The 17118-nt window shown below is 48.2% G+C and overlaps 1 protein-coding gene across 1 annotated transcript in view; it reads right to left on the reverse strand.

Moving 5' to 3' along the window:
- cplane1 (ciliogenesis and planar polarity effector 1) overlaps positions 1 to 17118 on the reverse strand; it is a 248313-nt gene that overhangs the window by 44927 nt on the left and 186268 nt on the right. Inside the window, exons 45-50 of the mRNA XM_069915448.1 lie at positions 13589 to 13655; positions 12158 to 12310; positions 10299 to 10382; positions 7777 to 7894; positions 3371 to 3573; positions 800 to 930 (exon numbers count right to left, since the gene is read on the reverse strand). Coding sequence (XP_069771549.1) covers positions 800 to 930; positions 3371 to 3573; positions 7777 to 7894; positions 10299 to 10382; positions 12158 to 12310; positions 13589 to 13655 — 756 coding nt within the window. The remainder of the gene's footprint in view (positions 1 to 799; positions 931 to 3370; positions 3574 to 7776; positions 7895 to 10298; positions 10383 to 12157; positions 12311 to 13588; positions 13656 to 17118) is intronic.

The raw sequence follows: 17118 nt of genomic DNA on the forward strand, positions 1-17118 counted from the left end.
CATATTCCGCACCCCATTCCCTATCCACCCACATTCCCCAAATCCCACACCCATATTCCCCACCCCTATCCCCACCCACCCACGTTCCCCACCCACCCAATTTCCCCAACCACCACCCACCCACGTTCCCCACTTCAACCTTCACCCTCACATTCCCCACCCCACTGCCCACATTCCCCATCCCCACCCATGTCCCATCCACCTTCTGTCCACATTCCCCACCCTGCACCCCCCTCCTGACCTCACCTTTCTCCCACTGGATATTTCCTGCTGGCCATCTCCTCCCCATACAGTTCCTGTTCCCTGTCACATCCCAGCCCTGGCAGCTGCCGTTTCTACCCATCACCCCCACCCCAGCTGCTATCTCCACTTTCACCCTCCCCTCCCCCTTGTCCTATTATTCACCATGTCTGATTCACTGATCACCCTCCTGCCCACCTCCCAAACCCACCCCTCCTCGCCCCTGACCACCTGAACAAATGTAGGAACATGGGACAATCCCAGAATGCCTCCTAAGTCAGCATGGACAGGTCGGGCTGGAGGGCCTGTTCCGTGATGCGTGACCCTATGACCATGTCTGCTTCCACCCATCACATCTAGCTCCATCCCCAACTCACCACCCCCACATGACTCTATCTGCCCATCATCCCTCACCACCCATCAGCCCCCCACTTTTGCCCACTGTCTCACCCCTCCCCTCTCTTTAACACTGCCCCGATTCTAGTTCCACAATTCTCTTGCCGGTGAATATTCCACCACAACTAAACGTGTTGAGACCCCTATCCAACCTTCCACGTACCTGGTCGGGGGCTTCAGGGTTTGCTGGTGTGGACAGCGACTCCTGATACACTTCTGTAGGGAACCGGAGGTTCACGAGGACATCTGGGGGGAGCACCTGAACCTGGGGGTCATCAACTGGTGGAGGTTCCACTGTCAGAGAGTACAGATGATTAGAGTGAAGAAACATGCATAGATAGAACATTACAGCACAATACAGACCTTTCGGCCCTACCAAAAAAAACAAGCCCTTCCTACTCCATATTTTTCTTCCATCCATGGCCTAAGGGTCTCTTAAATGCCCCTAATGTTCCAGCCTCCACCACCATCCCTGGCAAGGAATTCCAGGCCCCCACACTCTGTTTTTTAAAAAAACTTACCCCTGATGTCTCCCCTAAACTTCTCTCCCTTCACTTTGTACACGTCCATTGGTGTTTGCTATTCCTGCCCTGGGAAACAGGCGCTGGCCGTCCGCCCTATTAATGCCGGACCTGCACTCTGTTGGAATGTTCTATGTTCATGATGGAACCTCACAGCATCTGCCCTTCCATGATCATTTCAGACTTCTGGTAAATGCACTCCCATCCCCGGGGTGGTGAAGAAGTGGCCACTGCTGTCAATAATCAGAGCACCTGGGCTTCAAAGGTTCAAAGGAAGAGGTGGAAGCAAGGCTTGGGAGGTCTGGTGCTTCAGGGGTGCTGTCACGGCCTAGGCCAGGCCGGCCATTCACAGGTCGAGGCGGAGGGCAGTCATGGGTGTGGGACAAGCCAACTCCCTGCCCTTCCTTCAGTGTTGGAGTGGATGCACGCGGTGTCCAAGGGGATGGTGGCCGAGTTCTGGGAATAGTGGACTCCCCAGGGGATCGTGTGCGCCATAGATAGTAACAATAGGATTTTTATTTGAAATATAAATAGTGTGTTGCAGTGTGGATTGCAGAGGGTCATGTAGCCTCTGTCTGGAACCAGGTGGGGATGTGGAATATGGAGGGTCATATGGCCTCTCTGTCTGGAACCTGGTGGGGATATGGAATATGGAGGGTCACATGACCTGTCTGGAACCTGGTGGGGATATGGATAGCAGAGGATCATGTGGCCTCCCTGTCTGGAACCTAGTCAGAAGTTGTATCACCTGTCAATCAAGGTTGAACTCTGTCCACCCATTAGTGGACACTGACCGTTTACCCCTTTAATCACTTACTGATTACCTGGGCCGGATCCTCCAGCTTACTGCACTTTAAAAAGCCCACCACGTGCAGCTGACCGGTCTCTTTGCTCCTTGGTCCTGACTACGAACGCTGCTCTACACCAGGTTGCGGACTGTGGACGTTGCTGAAGGAATCATTGGTAAGGTGTGCACTCCACTGAGAATGGGATCATAGTACTGAGTAGGAATGCTTAGCATTGAGCTGCACCCTATTGGAACAGGGCATCGGGAATGTGTGTTGAAGTTCCTGTCTTGTAAGAGTGTGCTAGTGTAATAGAGAGAAAGTGTAGGCGGTATCGGAGATTGCTGTACCTGATTTGAATTCCTATATTGTTTTACTATCAAGAGTTATTTGGTCTCTTCTTGTTATGATTTCCCCATGTGTAAAATAAAGATCTTCCCTTGTTTGTTAGCCTGTGTCTAACAGGCTAACCCACTGAACCCGATTTAAACCTCACAAAACAATATTTGAAAATGTAAACAGTTTGTAACAATAAAGCGGTTATTGATGTACGGCTTCTTGCAAATCTTCAACAATGCAAATAGTACTTGGGATACTTGACAAGATAGGTCATAACATCGCATGGGTTCCTCAAGGGAAAAGCTTGCCTGACAAACCTATCAGGATTCTTTGAGGAAGTGACAAGCCGGCTGGGTCAGGGAGGAGATGCCATGGATGTTGTGTACTTGGATTTTCAGAAGGCCTTTGACAAGGTGCCAAACAAGAGACTGTTTCGCAAAATGAGAGCCCTCAAATTACAGAAAAGATACTAGCGCAGGTAGAGCATTGGCTGGTCGGCAGGTAACAGAGTGGGGATAAAGGGATCCTATTCTGGTTGGGTACCAGTTACCAGTGGCATTCCGCAGGGGTCTGTGTTGAGGTCACTTCTTTTTATGTTTTTTGTTAATGGTTTGGATTGTGGAATAAATGGATTTGTGGCTGTGGTCCATCAAGGTAATTTTACAAAAATATTTAGACATACAGCATGGTAACAGGCTTTTTCGACCCATGAGCCCATGCGGCACAATTATACCCAATTAATCAACAACCCCAGTACGTTTTGAAACCCATGCAGACACAGGGAGACAGTGCGGGATTCGAACCCTGGTCCCAAACGTTGGTGCAGTAACAGTGATGCACTAACTAATACACTAACTGTGTCACCATTTCCTTTGTAAAAAGTGGTCAATTCTTTTTATGCTGTATGTTAATGAATTGGATTGTGGAATAAATGGCTGTGTGGCTACATTTCAAGTTACCTAGTATGTTTGGATGTTGTTCTATGTGTAGTTTGTGATTTGTAGTGTTGATGTTTGAATAAACGTCTGGAAAAATGAAGAGGGCTGCCCTACTGCTTCTCATCACACACAATACCGGCCTTACACTCACCTGCTGTCACAATGCAATGTGCCCTCTTTGTATTAGCTGAGCACAAAGAAAGAGGTGGGCCCAAACACCGAAGAACCAGCTCTCCAGAGAGAAGCTTTGCACAGGGTCTCTTCAAGGAGCGTCTCAATCTGAACCTCACGTTCTGCTCTATTCTCTCAGATGACAGACTGAATGGGAGTCTGCAAAATGGTCCGGCTCTGAATTTTTAATGCCCTGCATAATTTAAGGGAAATGGAGAGACAGGCAACGGAGAAGGGATGCAGAGGGATAGGGAAACACAGTGGGCTGAACATGGAAACCAGACACGAGTTGGAGGGAGAAAAAAAATAAAAGAAAGACAAAGGAGGGGGTGACAGGGAGGGTAGGAGCAGTGAGGGAAGATAAAGGGGTACAAGAGGTGGGCTGCTCATACCATCCATTTGAAGAGGAAGATTTAGCAAGCAGTCACACGGCACTATCGCAGCCCCACCAACCCAGGTTTGAATCCCACGCTGTCTGTAAGGAGACTATACGTTCTCCCCGTGACCCAGTGGGATTTCCTCCCACCGTTCAAAAGCATACAGGGTTGTATAGGGTAATTGGGCGGCACGGGGTCTCAGTGACTGGAGTAAGCTTCCTCCTTGTTGTAAATCAAATTTAAGGTAACATTTTGAAGAGATAAAGCAATTTCAGGCCCATTAGATTAACTCCGGCAGCTATTGGAAACCATTCCAAGATAGAGATTAATCAGGATTTGTGAAGGGGAGGTTGTGCCTGATGAACAATTACATTTTATGAGGAGGTAACAGGAGAGAACATAAAGCAGCACGCTATAGGTCCTTCAGCCCACGATGTTGTGCCAACACATGGTAACCTACTCCACCACAATCTACCCCTTCACTCCCTCACACCCATAACCCTCAATTTTTATTGCATCCATGTGCCAGCTGAAGAATCTTCTGAATGTCTCTATTGTTCCAGCCTCCACCACCACCCCTGGCCATGCATTCCAGGCCCCCTCCACTCTCTGTGTAAAAAAAATTTACCTGTGACATCTCTCCTGGTGCTGGGGATTAATCAAGAGAGCAAAAATAAATTATGAAAGTAAGCTTAGGGCAAATATAAAAACCAACTGGAAAAGCTTTTATAAATATGTCAAGAGGAAAAGATTGGTGAAATCCAGAGTAGGTCCTTTGCAGTCGGAATCAGGGGAATATATAATGGGGAATAAGGAAATGGCAGACCAATTAAATTCTTACTTTAGTTCTGTTTTACAAGAGAGGATACAAATAACCTCCCAAGGATGTTGGGAAACATAGAGACTAATGCAAGGGAGGAACTGAAAGAAATCAGTATCTCTAAGGACATGGTCTTGGGGAAATTGATGGGATTGAAGGCAGATAAATCCCAAGGACCTGATAATCTACATCCTAGGGTACTCAAGGAAGTGGCCATTCAGATAGCAAATGCTTTAAGAATTATTTTCCAGAACTCGATAGACTCAGGATCAGTACCCATGGATTGGAGGGTAGATAATGTTTTACCCCACTATTTAAAAAGGGGGGTAGAGAAAAAGCGGGGAATTATAGGCCGGTGAGCTTTACATCAGTAGTGGGCAAAATGATGGAATCCATTATTAAGGATGTAATAGCGGAGTATATGACTAGCAGAGAAGGGATCGGATGGAGTCAACATGGATTTACAAAAGGTAAATCGTGCTTGACAAATCTATTGGAATTCTTTGAGATGGTGACAGGTAAAATAGATGGGGGAGAGCCAGTGGATGTGGTGTACCTGGACTTCCAAAAGGCCTTCGATAAGGTCCCGCATAAATGACTGGCTTCCAAAATCAAGGCTCATGGGATTGGGGGCAAAGTATTGATGTGGATTGAGAACGGGCTGGCAGGTAGAAGACAGAGATTTGGGATAAATGGCTCGTTTTCTGAGTGGCAGGCGGTGACTAGTGGGGTGCCACAGGGATCTGTACTGGGACCCCAGCTGTTCACAATTTACATTAATGATCTGGATGAGGGGATTGGATGTAATATCTCCAAATTTGCAGATGACACTAAGCTAGGAGGGGTTGTGTGCATGGAAGAGGGGGTCAGGAAGCTCCAGTGTGATTTGGATCAATTGAGGGACTGGGCAGATCCATGGCAAAGCACTACAATGTGGATAAATGTGAGGTTATCCACTTTGGTAATACAAACTGGAGGGCAGATTACTATTTGAATGGCAATAGATTAAGAGATGGGGAAGTGCAGAGAGACCTAGGGGTACTTGTACACCAGTCTCTGAAGGCGAGCATGCAGGTACAGCAGGCGGTTAAAAAGGCAAATAGTATGTTGGCCTTCATATCAAGAGGGTTTGAGTCTAGGAACAAGGATACCTTACTGCAGCTGTACAGGCCTTGGTGAGACCCCACCTGGAGTATTGTGTGCAGTTTTGGTCACCTTATCTAAGGAAGGATGTTCTTGCAATGGAGGGAGTGCAGAGGCGATTCACCAGGCTGATACCTGGAATGGCAGGAATGACTTAGGAGGAAAGATTGCGCAAATTGGGATTGTATTCGCTGGAGTTCAGAAGATTGAGAGGGGATCTCATAGAGACATATAAAATTCTGGCAGGACTGGACAGAATGGATGCAGATGGGATGTTTCCAAGGATGGGAAAATCCAGAACCCGGGGCCATGGTTTGAGGATAATAGGCAAACCATTTAGGACCGAGATGAGGAGGAATTTCTTGACCCAGAGGGTGGTGAATCTGTGGAATTCATTGCCACAGAGGGCAGTAGAGGCAGGTTCATTAAATATATTTAAGAGGGAATTAGATCTATTTCTTCAGTATAAGGGTATTAAAGGTTACGGAGAGAAGGCGGGGACGGGTACTGAACTTTAAGATCAGCCATGATCTCATTGAATGGCGGAGCAGGCTCGAAGAGTCGAATGACCTACTCCTGCTCCTATCTTCTATGTTTCTATGTTTGGAGGCTGGTACAATAGGGTCTTGGAGGGTTATGGGTATGAGGAAAGGGTTAGATTGTTGAGTAGGTTGGTATAACATCGTGGGCTGAAGAGCCTGTACTATGCTGTCATGTTCCATATTCTAGAGGTCCTCTGCCTTTTGCTGTAGTCCCAGGAAATAGGTCCTGGCTGTCCACCCTACCCATGCCCCTCATAATTTTATACACCTTTAATAAGTCACCTCTCATCCTTTGTCACTCGAGTTGGATGTAATCTACGTGGACTTCAGCAAGGCCAGGAGGCAGGATGCAGATTACAGGCTGAAGGGAAAGTTGAGAGCAGCAAGTTTCCCCAGCACCTTCTGGTCCCCACATTGGGGAAAGATTTGCCGCACTGGAGAGGCTGTGACTGGAACATTGTGGCTGGGAAGAAAGACTGGAAAAGATGGGGCTGACTTCTTTCGAAGAGATAGCTGAGAGTAAATAAATCTATGAGAAGCTCAGACAAAAAAAAAGAGGACCCATTTCCCTTAGCAGAGGTGGGCAGAAAATGGGGGTGGGTGGGGGGGGGGCATGGTTAGCGTACCAGTTAGTGCAACACAGTAAAAGTGCCCACAATTGGGACCAGGATTCAAATCCTTCACTCTCCATGTCTGCGTGGGTTTCATTCAGATGTTCCACTTTCCTTCCACCCTTCAAAACGTGTAGGTCAATCAGGTGTAATTGGGCAGGACAGGCTGGTAGGGGTAATGAAGTTTTCCTTCACCATGTCTGTGGGCAGCAGAGTTAGGGGTCAGGATCATACAGCCTGAGAGGGTGAGAGGGAGAAACCGACAGAGAGAGAGGGAGAGAGAGAGAGAGAGAGAGTATGAGCGAGTGAGGGGGGAGGATAGAAAATGGGACAGAGACAGAGAGTAACAAAAATAGAAGATAGGGAGAGTGAGAAAGTGTAGGAAGAGAGAGGGAAGAAAAGAGGGGGTGAGGGAGAGGGTGTAAGGAGGTGAGGAGGGAGAGGTTGAGCAGGTGAGGGGGAGAGAGGAGAAGGAAGGAGGGAGAGTGGAGGGAGAGATGAAAAAGCAATGGAGACAGATACACTGAGGGACTAAAAGAGACAGAGGAATAGAATGAGAGAGAGGACAAAAGGAGAGACAAAGAGGGAAGAGAGATGAAGAGACACAGATGTCCAGAAGAACCGGGTTGGGGATGGCCAATAACAACCGGACACTGGTAAAGTCATCAGCCAGTAGTCTCTGGTGAACAGAGTACCGTTTAACTGGTCCCACAGGAAAATTGGTAATTAAAGGAATGCTATTCAATCCAGTGAATTGTTATGCAGCTGTACTAGTGGAGGGAGTTTGTGCTCAGGAATTAGTGAGACTAATTATTAATTAGGAATTAATAAGGTGCATGCAGACTGTAGTGTTGCCCATGCATGTCTGTTTGCCTACCCGAGATATCACTCACATCACCAACCAGAACAAAGCACAAGAGGTCAGACCTGCAGCGGCGGACGTTGGTGGATGGTCCTCGTCCTCAATCTCAGAGCAGGCGAGGATTCCGGCATCCCTGTAGGATTTTGGAGCTACAGAAAGGTGAAAAGAAGCAGTCAATCAAATGCCAAGCACCACAAGAGGACACACGAGCATCCCACAATCTGAGTCAGGAGAGGGAAAGAAGTGAGCTGAAATGGCTGTTACCGTGCCATATGACTACAATTTTAATGTGAAAATCTGACGAGAAAAGATAACGACAGAGGCATAGGAGAGGAATCGGCCAAAGTTGATTGGAAGGGGATCCTAGCATGGATGTCAGTAGGCCAGCAATGGCAGGAGTTTCCGGGAATAATTCGGAGGATGCAGATACCAATGGCTGAAGGGAAAGTTGAGAGCAAAGTTTCCCCAGCATCTTCTGGTCCCCACATTGGGGAAAGATTTGCCGCACTGGAGAGGGCTGTGACTGTGACTGGAACGTTGTGGCTGGGAAGAAAGACTGGAAAAGCTGGGGCTGACTTCTTTCGAAGAGAAAGCTGAGAGTAAATAAATCTATGAGAAGCTCAGACAAAAAAAAAAGAGGACCCATTTCCCTTAGCAGAGGTGGGCAGAAAATGGGGGTGGGGGGGGCATGGTTAGCGTACCAGTTAGTGCAACACAGTAAAAGTGCCCACAATTGGGACCAGGATTCAAATCCTTCACTCTCCGTGTCTGCGTGGGTTTCATTCAGATGTTCCACTTTCCTTCCACCCTTCAAAACGTGTAGGTCAATCAGGTGTAATTGGGCAGGACGGGCTGGTAGGGGTAATGAAGTTTTCCTTCACCATGTCTGTGGGCAGCAGAGTTAGGTGTCAGGATCATACTGCCTGAGAGGGTGAGAGGGAGAAACCGAAACCGACAGAGAGAGAGAGAGAGAGAGAGAGAGAAAGAGAGAGAGAGAGAGAGAGCATGAGCGAATGAGGGTGGGGGATAGAAAAAGGAGCAGAGACAGAGAGTAACAAAAATAGAAGATATGGAGAGTGAGAAAGTGTAGGAAGAGAGAGGGAAGAAAAGAGGGGGTGAGGGAGAGGGTGTAAGGAGGTGAGGAGGGAGGGGTTGAGCAGGTGAGGGGGAGAGAGGAGAAGGAAGGAGGGAGGGAGGGTGGAGGGAGAGATGAAAAAGCAATAGAGACAGATACACTGAGGGACTAAAAGAGACAAAGAGGAATAGAATGAGAGAGAGGACAAAAGGAGAGACAAAGAGGGCAGAGAGATGAAGATACACGATGTCCAGAAGAACCGGGTTGGGGATGGCCAATAACAACCGGACACTGGTAAAGTCATCAGCCAGTAGTCTCTGGTGAACAGAGTACCGTTTAACTGGTCCCACAGGAAAATTGGTAATTAAAGGAATGTTTGGCCTGGAAGTCAGCCTGAAGAAAACTGAGGTCCTCCATCAGCCAGCTCCCCACCATGACTACCAGCCCCCCCACATCTCCATCGGGCACACAAAACTCAAAACGGTCAACCAGTTTACCTATCTCCGATGCACCATTTCATCAGATGCAAGGATTGACAACGAGATAGACAACAGACTCGCCAAGGCAAATAGCGCCTTTGGAAGACTACACAAAAGAGTCTGGAAAAACAACCAACTGAAAAACCTCACAAAGATAAGCGTATACAGAGCCGTTGTCATACCCACACTCCTGTTCGGCTCCAAATCATGGGTCCTCTACCGGCATCACCTACGGCTCCTAGAACGCTTCCACCAGCGTTGTCTCCGCTCCATCCTCAACATTCATTGGAGCGACTTCATCCCTAATATCGAAGTACTCGAGATGGCAGAGGCCGACAGCATCGAGTCCACGCTGCTGAAGATCTAGCTGCGCTGGGTGGGTCACGTCTCCAGAATGGAGGACCATCGCCTTCCCAAGATCGTGTTATATGGCGAGCTCTCCACTGGCCACCGTGACAGAGGTACACCAAAGAAAAGGTACAAGGACTGCCTAAAGAAATCTCTTGGTGCCTGCTACATTGACCACTGCCAGTGGGCTGATATCGCCTCAAACCGTACATCTTGGCGCCTCACAGTTCGGCGGGCAGCAACCTCCTTTGAAGAAGACCACAGAGCCCACCTCACTGACAAAAGACAAAGGAGGAAAAACCCAACACCCAACCCCAACCAACCAATTTTCCCTTGCAACCGCTGCAACCGTGTCTGCCTGTCCCGCATCAGACTTGTCAGCCACAAACGAGCCTGCAGCTAACGTGGACATTTACCCCCTCCATAAATCTTCATCCGCGAAGCCAAGCCAAAGAAGAAGAAGATTCAATCCAGTGAATTATTATGAAGCTGTACTAGTGGAGGGAGTTTGTGCTCAGGAATTAGTGAGACTAATTATTAATTAGGAATTAATAAGGTGCATGCAGACTGTAGTGTTGCCCATGCATGTCTGTTTGCCTACCCGAGATATCACTCACATCACCAACCAGAACAAAGCACAAGAGGTCAGACCTGCAGCGGTGGACGTTGGTGGATGGTCCCCGTCCTCAATCTCAGAGCAGGCGAGGATTCCGGCATCCCTGTAGGATTTTGGAGCTACAGAAAGGTGAAAAGAAGCAGTCAATCAAATGCCAAGCACCACAAGAGGACACACAAACATCGCACAATCTGAGTCAGGAGAGGGAAAGAAGTGAGCTGAAATGGCCTGTTACCGTGCCATATGTCTACAATTTTGATGTGAAAATCTGATGAGAAAAGGTAACGACAGAGGCATAGGAGAGGAACCGGCCAAAATGTCAGTAGGCCAGCAATGGCAGGAGTTTCTGGGAATAATTTGGAGGATGCAGATACCAATGGCTGAAGGGAAAGTTGAGAGCAAAGTTTCCCCAGCACCTTCTGGTCCCCACATTGGGGAAAGATTTGCCGCACTGGAGAGGGCTGTGACTGTGACTGGAACGTTGTGGCTGGGAAGAAAGACTGGTAAAGCTGGGGATCTTTTCTTTAGAAGAAAAAGCTGAGGGTTAAGTCAGACAAAAAAAAGTGCAGAGAATCTTAGCAGAGAAAAGAAGAAGGATTCCAAAGGGAGGGTGAGGGAACAGTGGCTACGAAGGGAAGTCAGACAGTATAAAAGCAAAAGATAGGCTATAGAGTGATGCACAATTTAGCGGTAAGCTGATGGATTGGGTCGCAACAGGAGATAACTCTAAACGCAATAAGGGGAGAAAGGATGAAATATGAAAGTAAGCTAACCAGCAACATAAAAAAAGGAAAGCAGAATTTTTTTTCCAGATAGATAAAAAGTAAAAGAGAGGCGAGAGTAGACATTGAACAGCTGGGAAATGACACTGGAGAAGTGGCAATGGGGAACGAATGGTAATGGTGGCCTGATTAGCGCAATCCTATTACAGCACCAATGACCCGGGTTCGAATCTGGCGCTGTCTGTAAGGAGTTGTACATTCTCCCCATGTGGGTTTCCTCCAGTGTTCTCGTTTCCTCCCACCTTCCAATGGCATACAGGATCAGTGGGTTAATTGGTCAGACAGGCGTACCAATGGCATGGGATCGTTGGCTGGAAGGTCCTTTATCTCTAAAGTTTTAAAAATTAAAATAAAACAGCGGATGAACTGAGCCAGTATTTTGTGTCAGTCTTTGCTGGAAAACTCCAGCGATGTGCCAGCTGTGCAAAAGAGTCAGGGGCAGAAGTGAATTTAGTGACTATTACCATGGAGAAGGTGCTTGGAAAGCTGAAGGTGGATGTGTCACCTGGACTGGACGGAATACACCCCAGGGTTCTGAAAGAGGGAGCTGAAGAGATTGTGAATACATCAGTAGTGATCCTTCAAGCATTATTGGAGTCGAGAGTAGTTCCAGGGGAAAGGAAAGTTGCAAATTTCACTTTATTCTGAAAGAAGAGAGAGAGGCAATTGACAGGAAATTGTCTTGATATCTTGAAGGTCTCAAGCCTGAAACATTGGTTATGTATCTTCATCTTTGCAGTATAAAGGGCAATGCCTGACCTGCTGAGTTTCTCCAACATTGTGCTTTTTCTTCAACCATGGTGTCTGCAGACTTTAGTGTTTCACTCCTGACAGAAAATCATCAGTGGGTTGAGTGGCAAAATTCTGCGGGAGGAGCCACCTCTGCATCCAGGATGGGGAGAGAGTCTGACCTTGGGAAGAGTGTGAGGGGAGCGGGGTAAAGGACCGACAGCCGCTTTCCTGGCCTTGCACGAGGGCTTTAAAGCATAATAGGAATCTTCGAAGGATATCGTTCTCAGGTGGGCACACAAGATGAGTGTAGATGGTGCAGGAGGAGTGTGGTGGGCTGAGGGAACTACTCTAGGAGCAGAAGAGAATCAGGAGACAGTAACCTGTGGGTGGCTGGGGCTCAGTGCTCTGGTCCGTGTTGGTGCTGGCATCCCTCCTCTCCTCAGTGTGCTTCCGGGTGGATGCCAAGTAATGTAACTCAGCAGCAGTCGCAAACAGGCAGCTTCCTGAATCCCACTCCGGCAACAGGGTGGAACCTGGTCCCAGAGAGGTTCACATAATGGTCACAACGTTGAAACCAGGAGCAGCAGGCAGTGGGAAGTGGGGAGTGTGGTGGAGGGGAACGTGAGGATGGGAAAGGGAGGGGAACATAGTGTAAAGTGTGGGTAGGGAAGGGTATGTGGGGATGGGGAGGGAAACGTGGTGTAAAGCAGGGATGGAGAGGGGTACATGGGGACAATGTGGGGAGGGGGAGAGGTTTGTGGGGGTAAAGTAGTGAGGGGTATGTGGGGATGGGAAGGCCATGTGTGGGTGAAGTGGGAACAAGGAGGGATAAGTGAGGTTAATATGGGGAGGGGCATGTGTGAGTAAAATGGGGATGAGGAAGGGTATGTGGGGGTAAAGGGGGAATGGAAAGGGTATGTGGGGATGGGGAGGGGAAAGTGTTGTAAAGATGGGATGGGGAAGGGTACAGTGGGGAGAGTAGGGATACATGGGGGTAAAGTGGGGAGGAGGAGGGGTACATGGGGATTGGGAGGGGCATTTGGGGGTAATGTGGGGAGTGGAGGGGTATGTGGGGGTAATGTGGGGAGGGGAAGGGGTACTTGGGGATGGAGAGGAGCATGTATGGGTAAAATGGAGACAAGGAGGGGTACATGGGAGTAAAGTGAGGAGGGAGGGATACATGGAGAGGGGTAGGGGTATGTGGGGCAAAGTGGGAATGGTGGGTGAAAGGATAGAAGATATTAGTGAAGAGAGAAGAGAGGGAGAGTGAGCAGAGGGAATGGAGAGAAGAGAGCAGAGAGATGTGCAAGGGGAGAAAGGGAGAAGGAACAGTGGTGAGGATGGAGAAGGGGGAGAGAGATTGCAGTGGGGAAGGTGAAGAGGGGAGCATGAGGAAAGTCAATGTGGGTTCAGTGTGTTCAGTGGGGCAGAGAGTTCAGAGAGGCAGAGGGTTCGGTGGGGCAGAGGGTTCGGTGGGGCAGAGGGTTCGGTGGGGCAGAGGGTTCGGTGGGGCAGAGGGTTCGGTGGGGCAGAGGGTTCGGTGGGGCAGAGGGTTCGGTGGGGCAGAGGGTTCAGTGGGGCAGAGGGTTTGGTGGGGCAGAGGGTTCGGTGGGGCAGTGGGTTCGGTGGGGCAGTGGGTTCGGTGGGGCAGAGGGTTCAGTGGGGCAGAGGGTTCGGTGGGGCAGAGGGTTCGGTGGGGCAGTCGGTTGAGTGGATTTAGTGGTTTTGGTGTGGGGGGCGGGGAGGAGTTTGCGCATCGTGACTGTGAGGTCTAATCCAGTGATCCCATGGATGGGTATCCTTGTTCTCACCTGCCAGGGCAGTCCCGCCATCCCAAGGATCAGGCTTCGGAGTAACAGAAACGTCTTCGGGCAGATGCTGGTGAACAGACAGGGAACACAAGCATTCAGCAGCCAGGATCACCTCCTGAAATCCCCAATACTTAATCCTGACTCCCTCTGGCCTACCATTCTCCATCTGACCACATCCTTTCATTTCCCTTACCCACTCCTCCCACGTCCCACAAGTCATCGGCTCAGCGTATCTTGATGCCACAACTCCAATTCTGATACTGTCCTCTCTAATATATCACATCTCACCATGCCTTTGTATCCCCTCCTGCAGCCCCAGGCCCCATGAAACCCACAATGCCCCAGTAGTCACACCAACCAATAGTTTTCCCTATCCGTCCCTGACCCCTGTTCCCCACCACCTTCTATCTCTCCTGATCCTATACTGACCTAGCATTCCAGAAGTTCTCCTTCGACTATCTCCACCATCGAACTACCACTGACCCCTCAGCCAGTATCCCAGCTGATGCTCTCCTCTCGTCATGCCTCCTCTCTCCATGTCACCCTGACCTGTCTGCCAATGTCCCACCTCCACCCTGACCTCACCTTCGTATTCTGCACATTGTCTCTCCATTTTCTAACCAAACAAAAATGAAGAGAAACACAAGAACTGCAGATAGAACAAAGAAATATACAACATCGTCAAGGCCAATTTGGCCCATGGCGTTGTGCCAATTACTTACTCTCACAAGTGCCTGAATTTCCTCCCATGATTCTCAACTCCATGTACCTATCTCATAGTTTCTCAAAAGATCCTACTGTACCTGCCCCCTCCATCGTTACTGGCAGTGCATTGCACAGACCCACTACTCTCTGTGTGAAGAACATTCCCCCCCCACCTCGACTTACTCCCAAGCAGTTTAAAACTCTGTCCCCTTGTGTTAGCTGTGGGGAAAAGCCTCTGGCTGTCCACATGATCAATGCTTCTCATTATTTAGTAGGTCAACCCTCATTCTCTGACATTCCATGGAGAAAAGTCCAAGTTTACTCCTCATAAGAGAAGTTCTGCAATCCCAACAACATCCTTGTAAATCTCCTCTGCACCCTCTCTTTGTCATGTACTTCCTTCCTGTGATGAGGTGACAAGAATTGAACATAATATTCCAAGTGGGGTCTAGCCAGGGTCTGTCGTAGTTGTAGCATTACCTTTCGGCTCTCAAACTTGATCTCATGGTGAATGAAGGCCAACACACCAGACACCTTCTTTGCCACACTATCAACCTGTGCAGCAGCTGTGAGTGTCCTGTGGACACGGACCTCAAGATCTCAGTTCGCCCACACTACACAGAGTCCTCCCATTAACAATGTATTCTGCCTTCAAATTTTTCCTGGAATAGAACCACTTCACACTTTCCTTGATTAAACTGCATCTGCCACTTCTCAAACCAGCTCTGCATCCTATCAATGCTCCCTTGTAACCCATAGCAACCCTCCAGACTATCAACAACATCACCAGAATCCGTGTCATCCACAAACTTAATGACCCACCCTTCCACTTCATAGAACATGGAAACAGAAGATGACAGCACAGATACAGGGCTCTTTGGCCCTTCTAGTCCATGCCAAACCATTTTATTTGCCTTGTCCCACTGTCCTACACCCAGTCCATAGCCCTCCATACCCCCTCCCCCATCCATGTACCTGTTCAAATTCCTCTTAAATATTCAAATTGAGCCCACATTCACCACTTCACTTGGCAGCTTGATCCACACTCCCACTATTCTCTGTGTGAAGATGTTCCTCCTCACATTCCCCCCAAACTTTTCCCCTTTCACCCTTAACCCTCCTTCAGTGGAAAAAGCCGGCCTCCATTTCCTCAGTTGATCTGCCTCATTACTTTTGTTGGAAAATTTTATTTTTTAATTTTTCCAAAAATAAACAGTATCACATTTGGAAAAACAATTATTTTTAGTGTCTTTACACTTTCTTTTAGTATACATCAGATACAAACATGATGTCAGCTTACTTACAATTTCCTTCCTTCCCCCAAAACTTTGAAAATTAAACAACTATTAAAGCAATTAACTTAACAAGCAGATAAAAAGGTAAAAAGAAAACTTTATAGCGTCCCGCCAGTCTCTCTAATCGACTTCCACTCTTTGAGGCGCTTCACTGCTGTTGTTTTTATGTATTTGGTTAGTTTAGAACTGTGGCCTGTTGTTCGAGCTGTGCAACAAAGTGCTCTAGATAAGGTTGCCATATTTTGGCAAAAGTATTGTACTTGTTTCTTAAATTATACATTATTTCTTCCATGGGCACGCAGTTGTGCATCTCCGTGGTCCATCAAGTGGGGGTGGGGGGGGCGGTGGGTGGGGAGTCGGTCTTCCAGGTGATCACAATGTAATTTTTTGGAATTTAGTTAATATTCTGCCCACATCCTCGAGGTTTCCCAATATCCCCCTCAAATCTCCCCTCATTCTTCTACGCTCCAGGGATTAAGTCCAAATCTGTGTAACCTTTCCTTGTAACTCAGTTCTTGAAGTTCTAGTAAATCTTCTCTGCACATTTTCTATCTTATTGGTATTTTTCCTGTAGTTCAGTGACCAAAACTGTACACAATCCTCTAAATTTGGCCTCACCAATGTTATACAGCTTTCCAATAACAACCCAACTCTTGTACTCAGTACTTTGATTTATGAAGGCCAATATGCCAAAAGCTCTCTTTTCAACCCTATCCACCTGTGATGCCACTTTCAGAGAATTCTGTATCTATATTCCCAGATCCCACTGTTCTACCACATCCTCACTGCCCAATCATTTACTGTGTTCACCCTTTCTTGGTTTGTCCTTGCAAAATGCAACACCTCACTTGTCTGCATGAAATTTCATTTTGTAGCGGGCCAAGTGACCGCACGGTTAGATGGACTGAATTGTCGCCCCAGTCACCCGACACAAGATGGCGAGGGCCTCCCTTCCCTTCCGAGCAGAAGCCCGCGGTTGGCGACACACGTTGCCCAGGGGACAGCGCCGCTTCCATGTTGCGTGCTGTTGAATGGGGAGTGACGTCACAACATGCCGACATCACTTCCTAAGTCAGCGCACCCCACACAGGAAGTGGGTGATCTCCTCGAGCAGTGCGAGTAATTCAACATAAAGCTCAGTTACTGGTTCACCTTATGCTCTGTGGACGTCTCTCATTTCAGTAGCGCTGCCATTAGCAGACACCAAAATTTACAATTTCTCAGCCAATTTTTCCAGCTGGCTCAGATCACTCAAGCTTTGAAAACCTTCCTCACTGTCCACAACGTCTCCAATCTTAGTGTCATCTGCAAACTTGCTGATCCAATTGACCACATTATCATCCAGATCAGTGCTCTAGATGACAAGCAACAATGGTCCCAGCTCCGATCCCTGAGAAGCATCATCCACCACTTCTCTCTGGCTTCTCCCATCCGGCCATTGTTGAAATCTGTTTGCTACTTCACCATGAATACCAAGCATCTGAACCATCCTGACTAACCTCCCATATGAGACCTTGTCAAAGGCCTTAC

The sequence above is a fragment of the Narcine bancroftii genome, chromosome 1 (assembly GCF_036971445.1).
Source record: "Narcine bancroftii isolate sNarBan1 chromosome 1, sNarBan1.hap1, whole genome shotgun sequence".
In the NCBI taxonomy this organism is placed as follows: Eukaryota; Metazoa; Chordata; class Chondrichthyes; order Torpediniformes; family Narcinidae; genus Narcine; species Narcine bancroftii.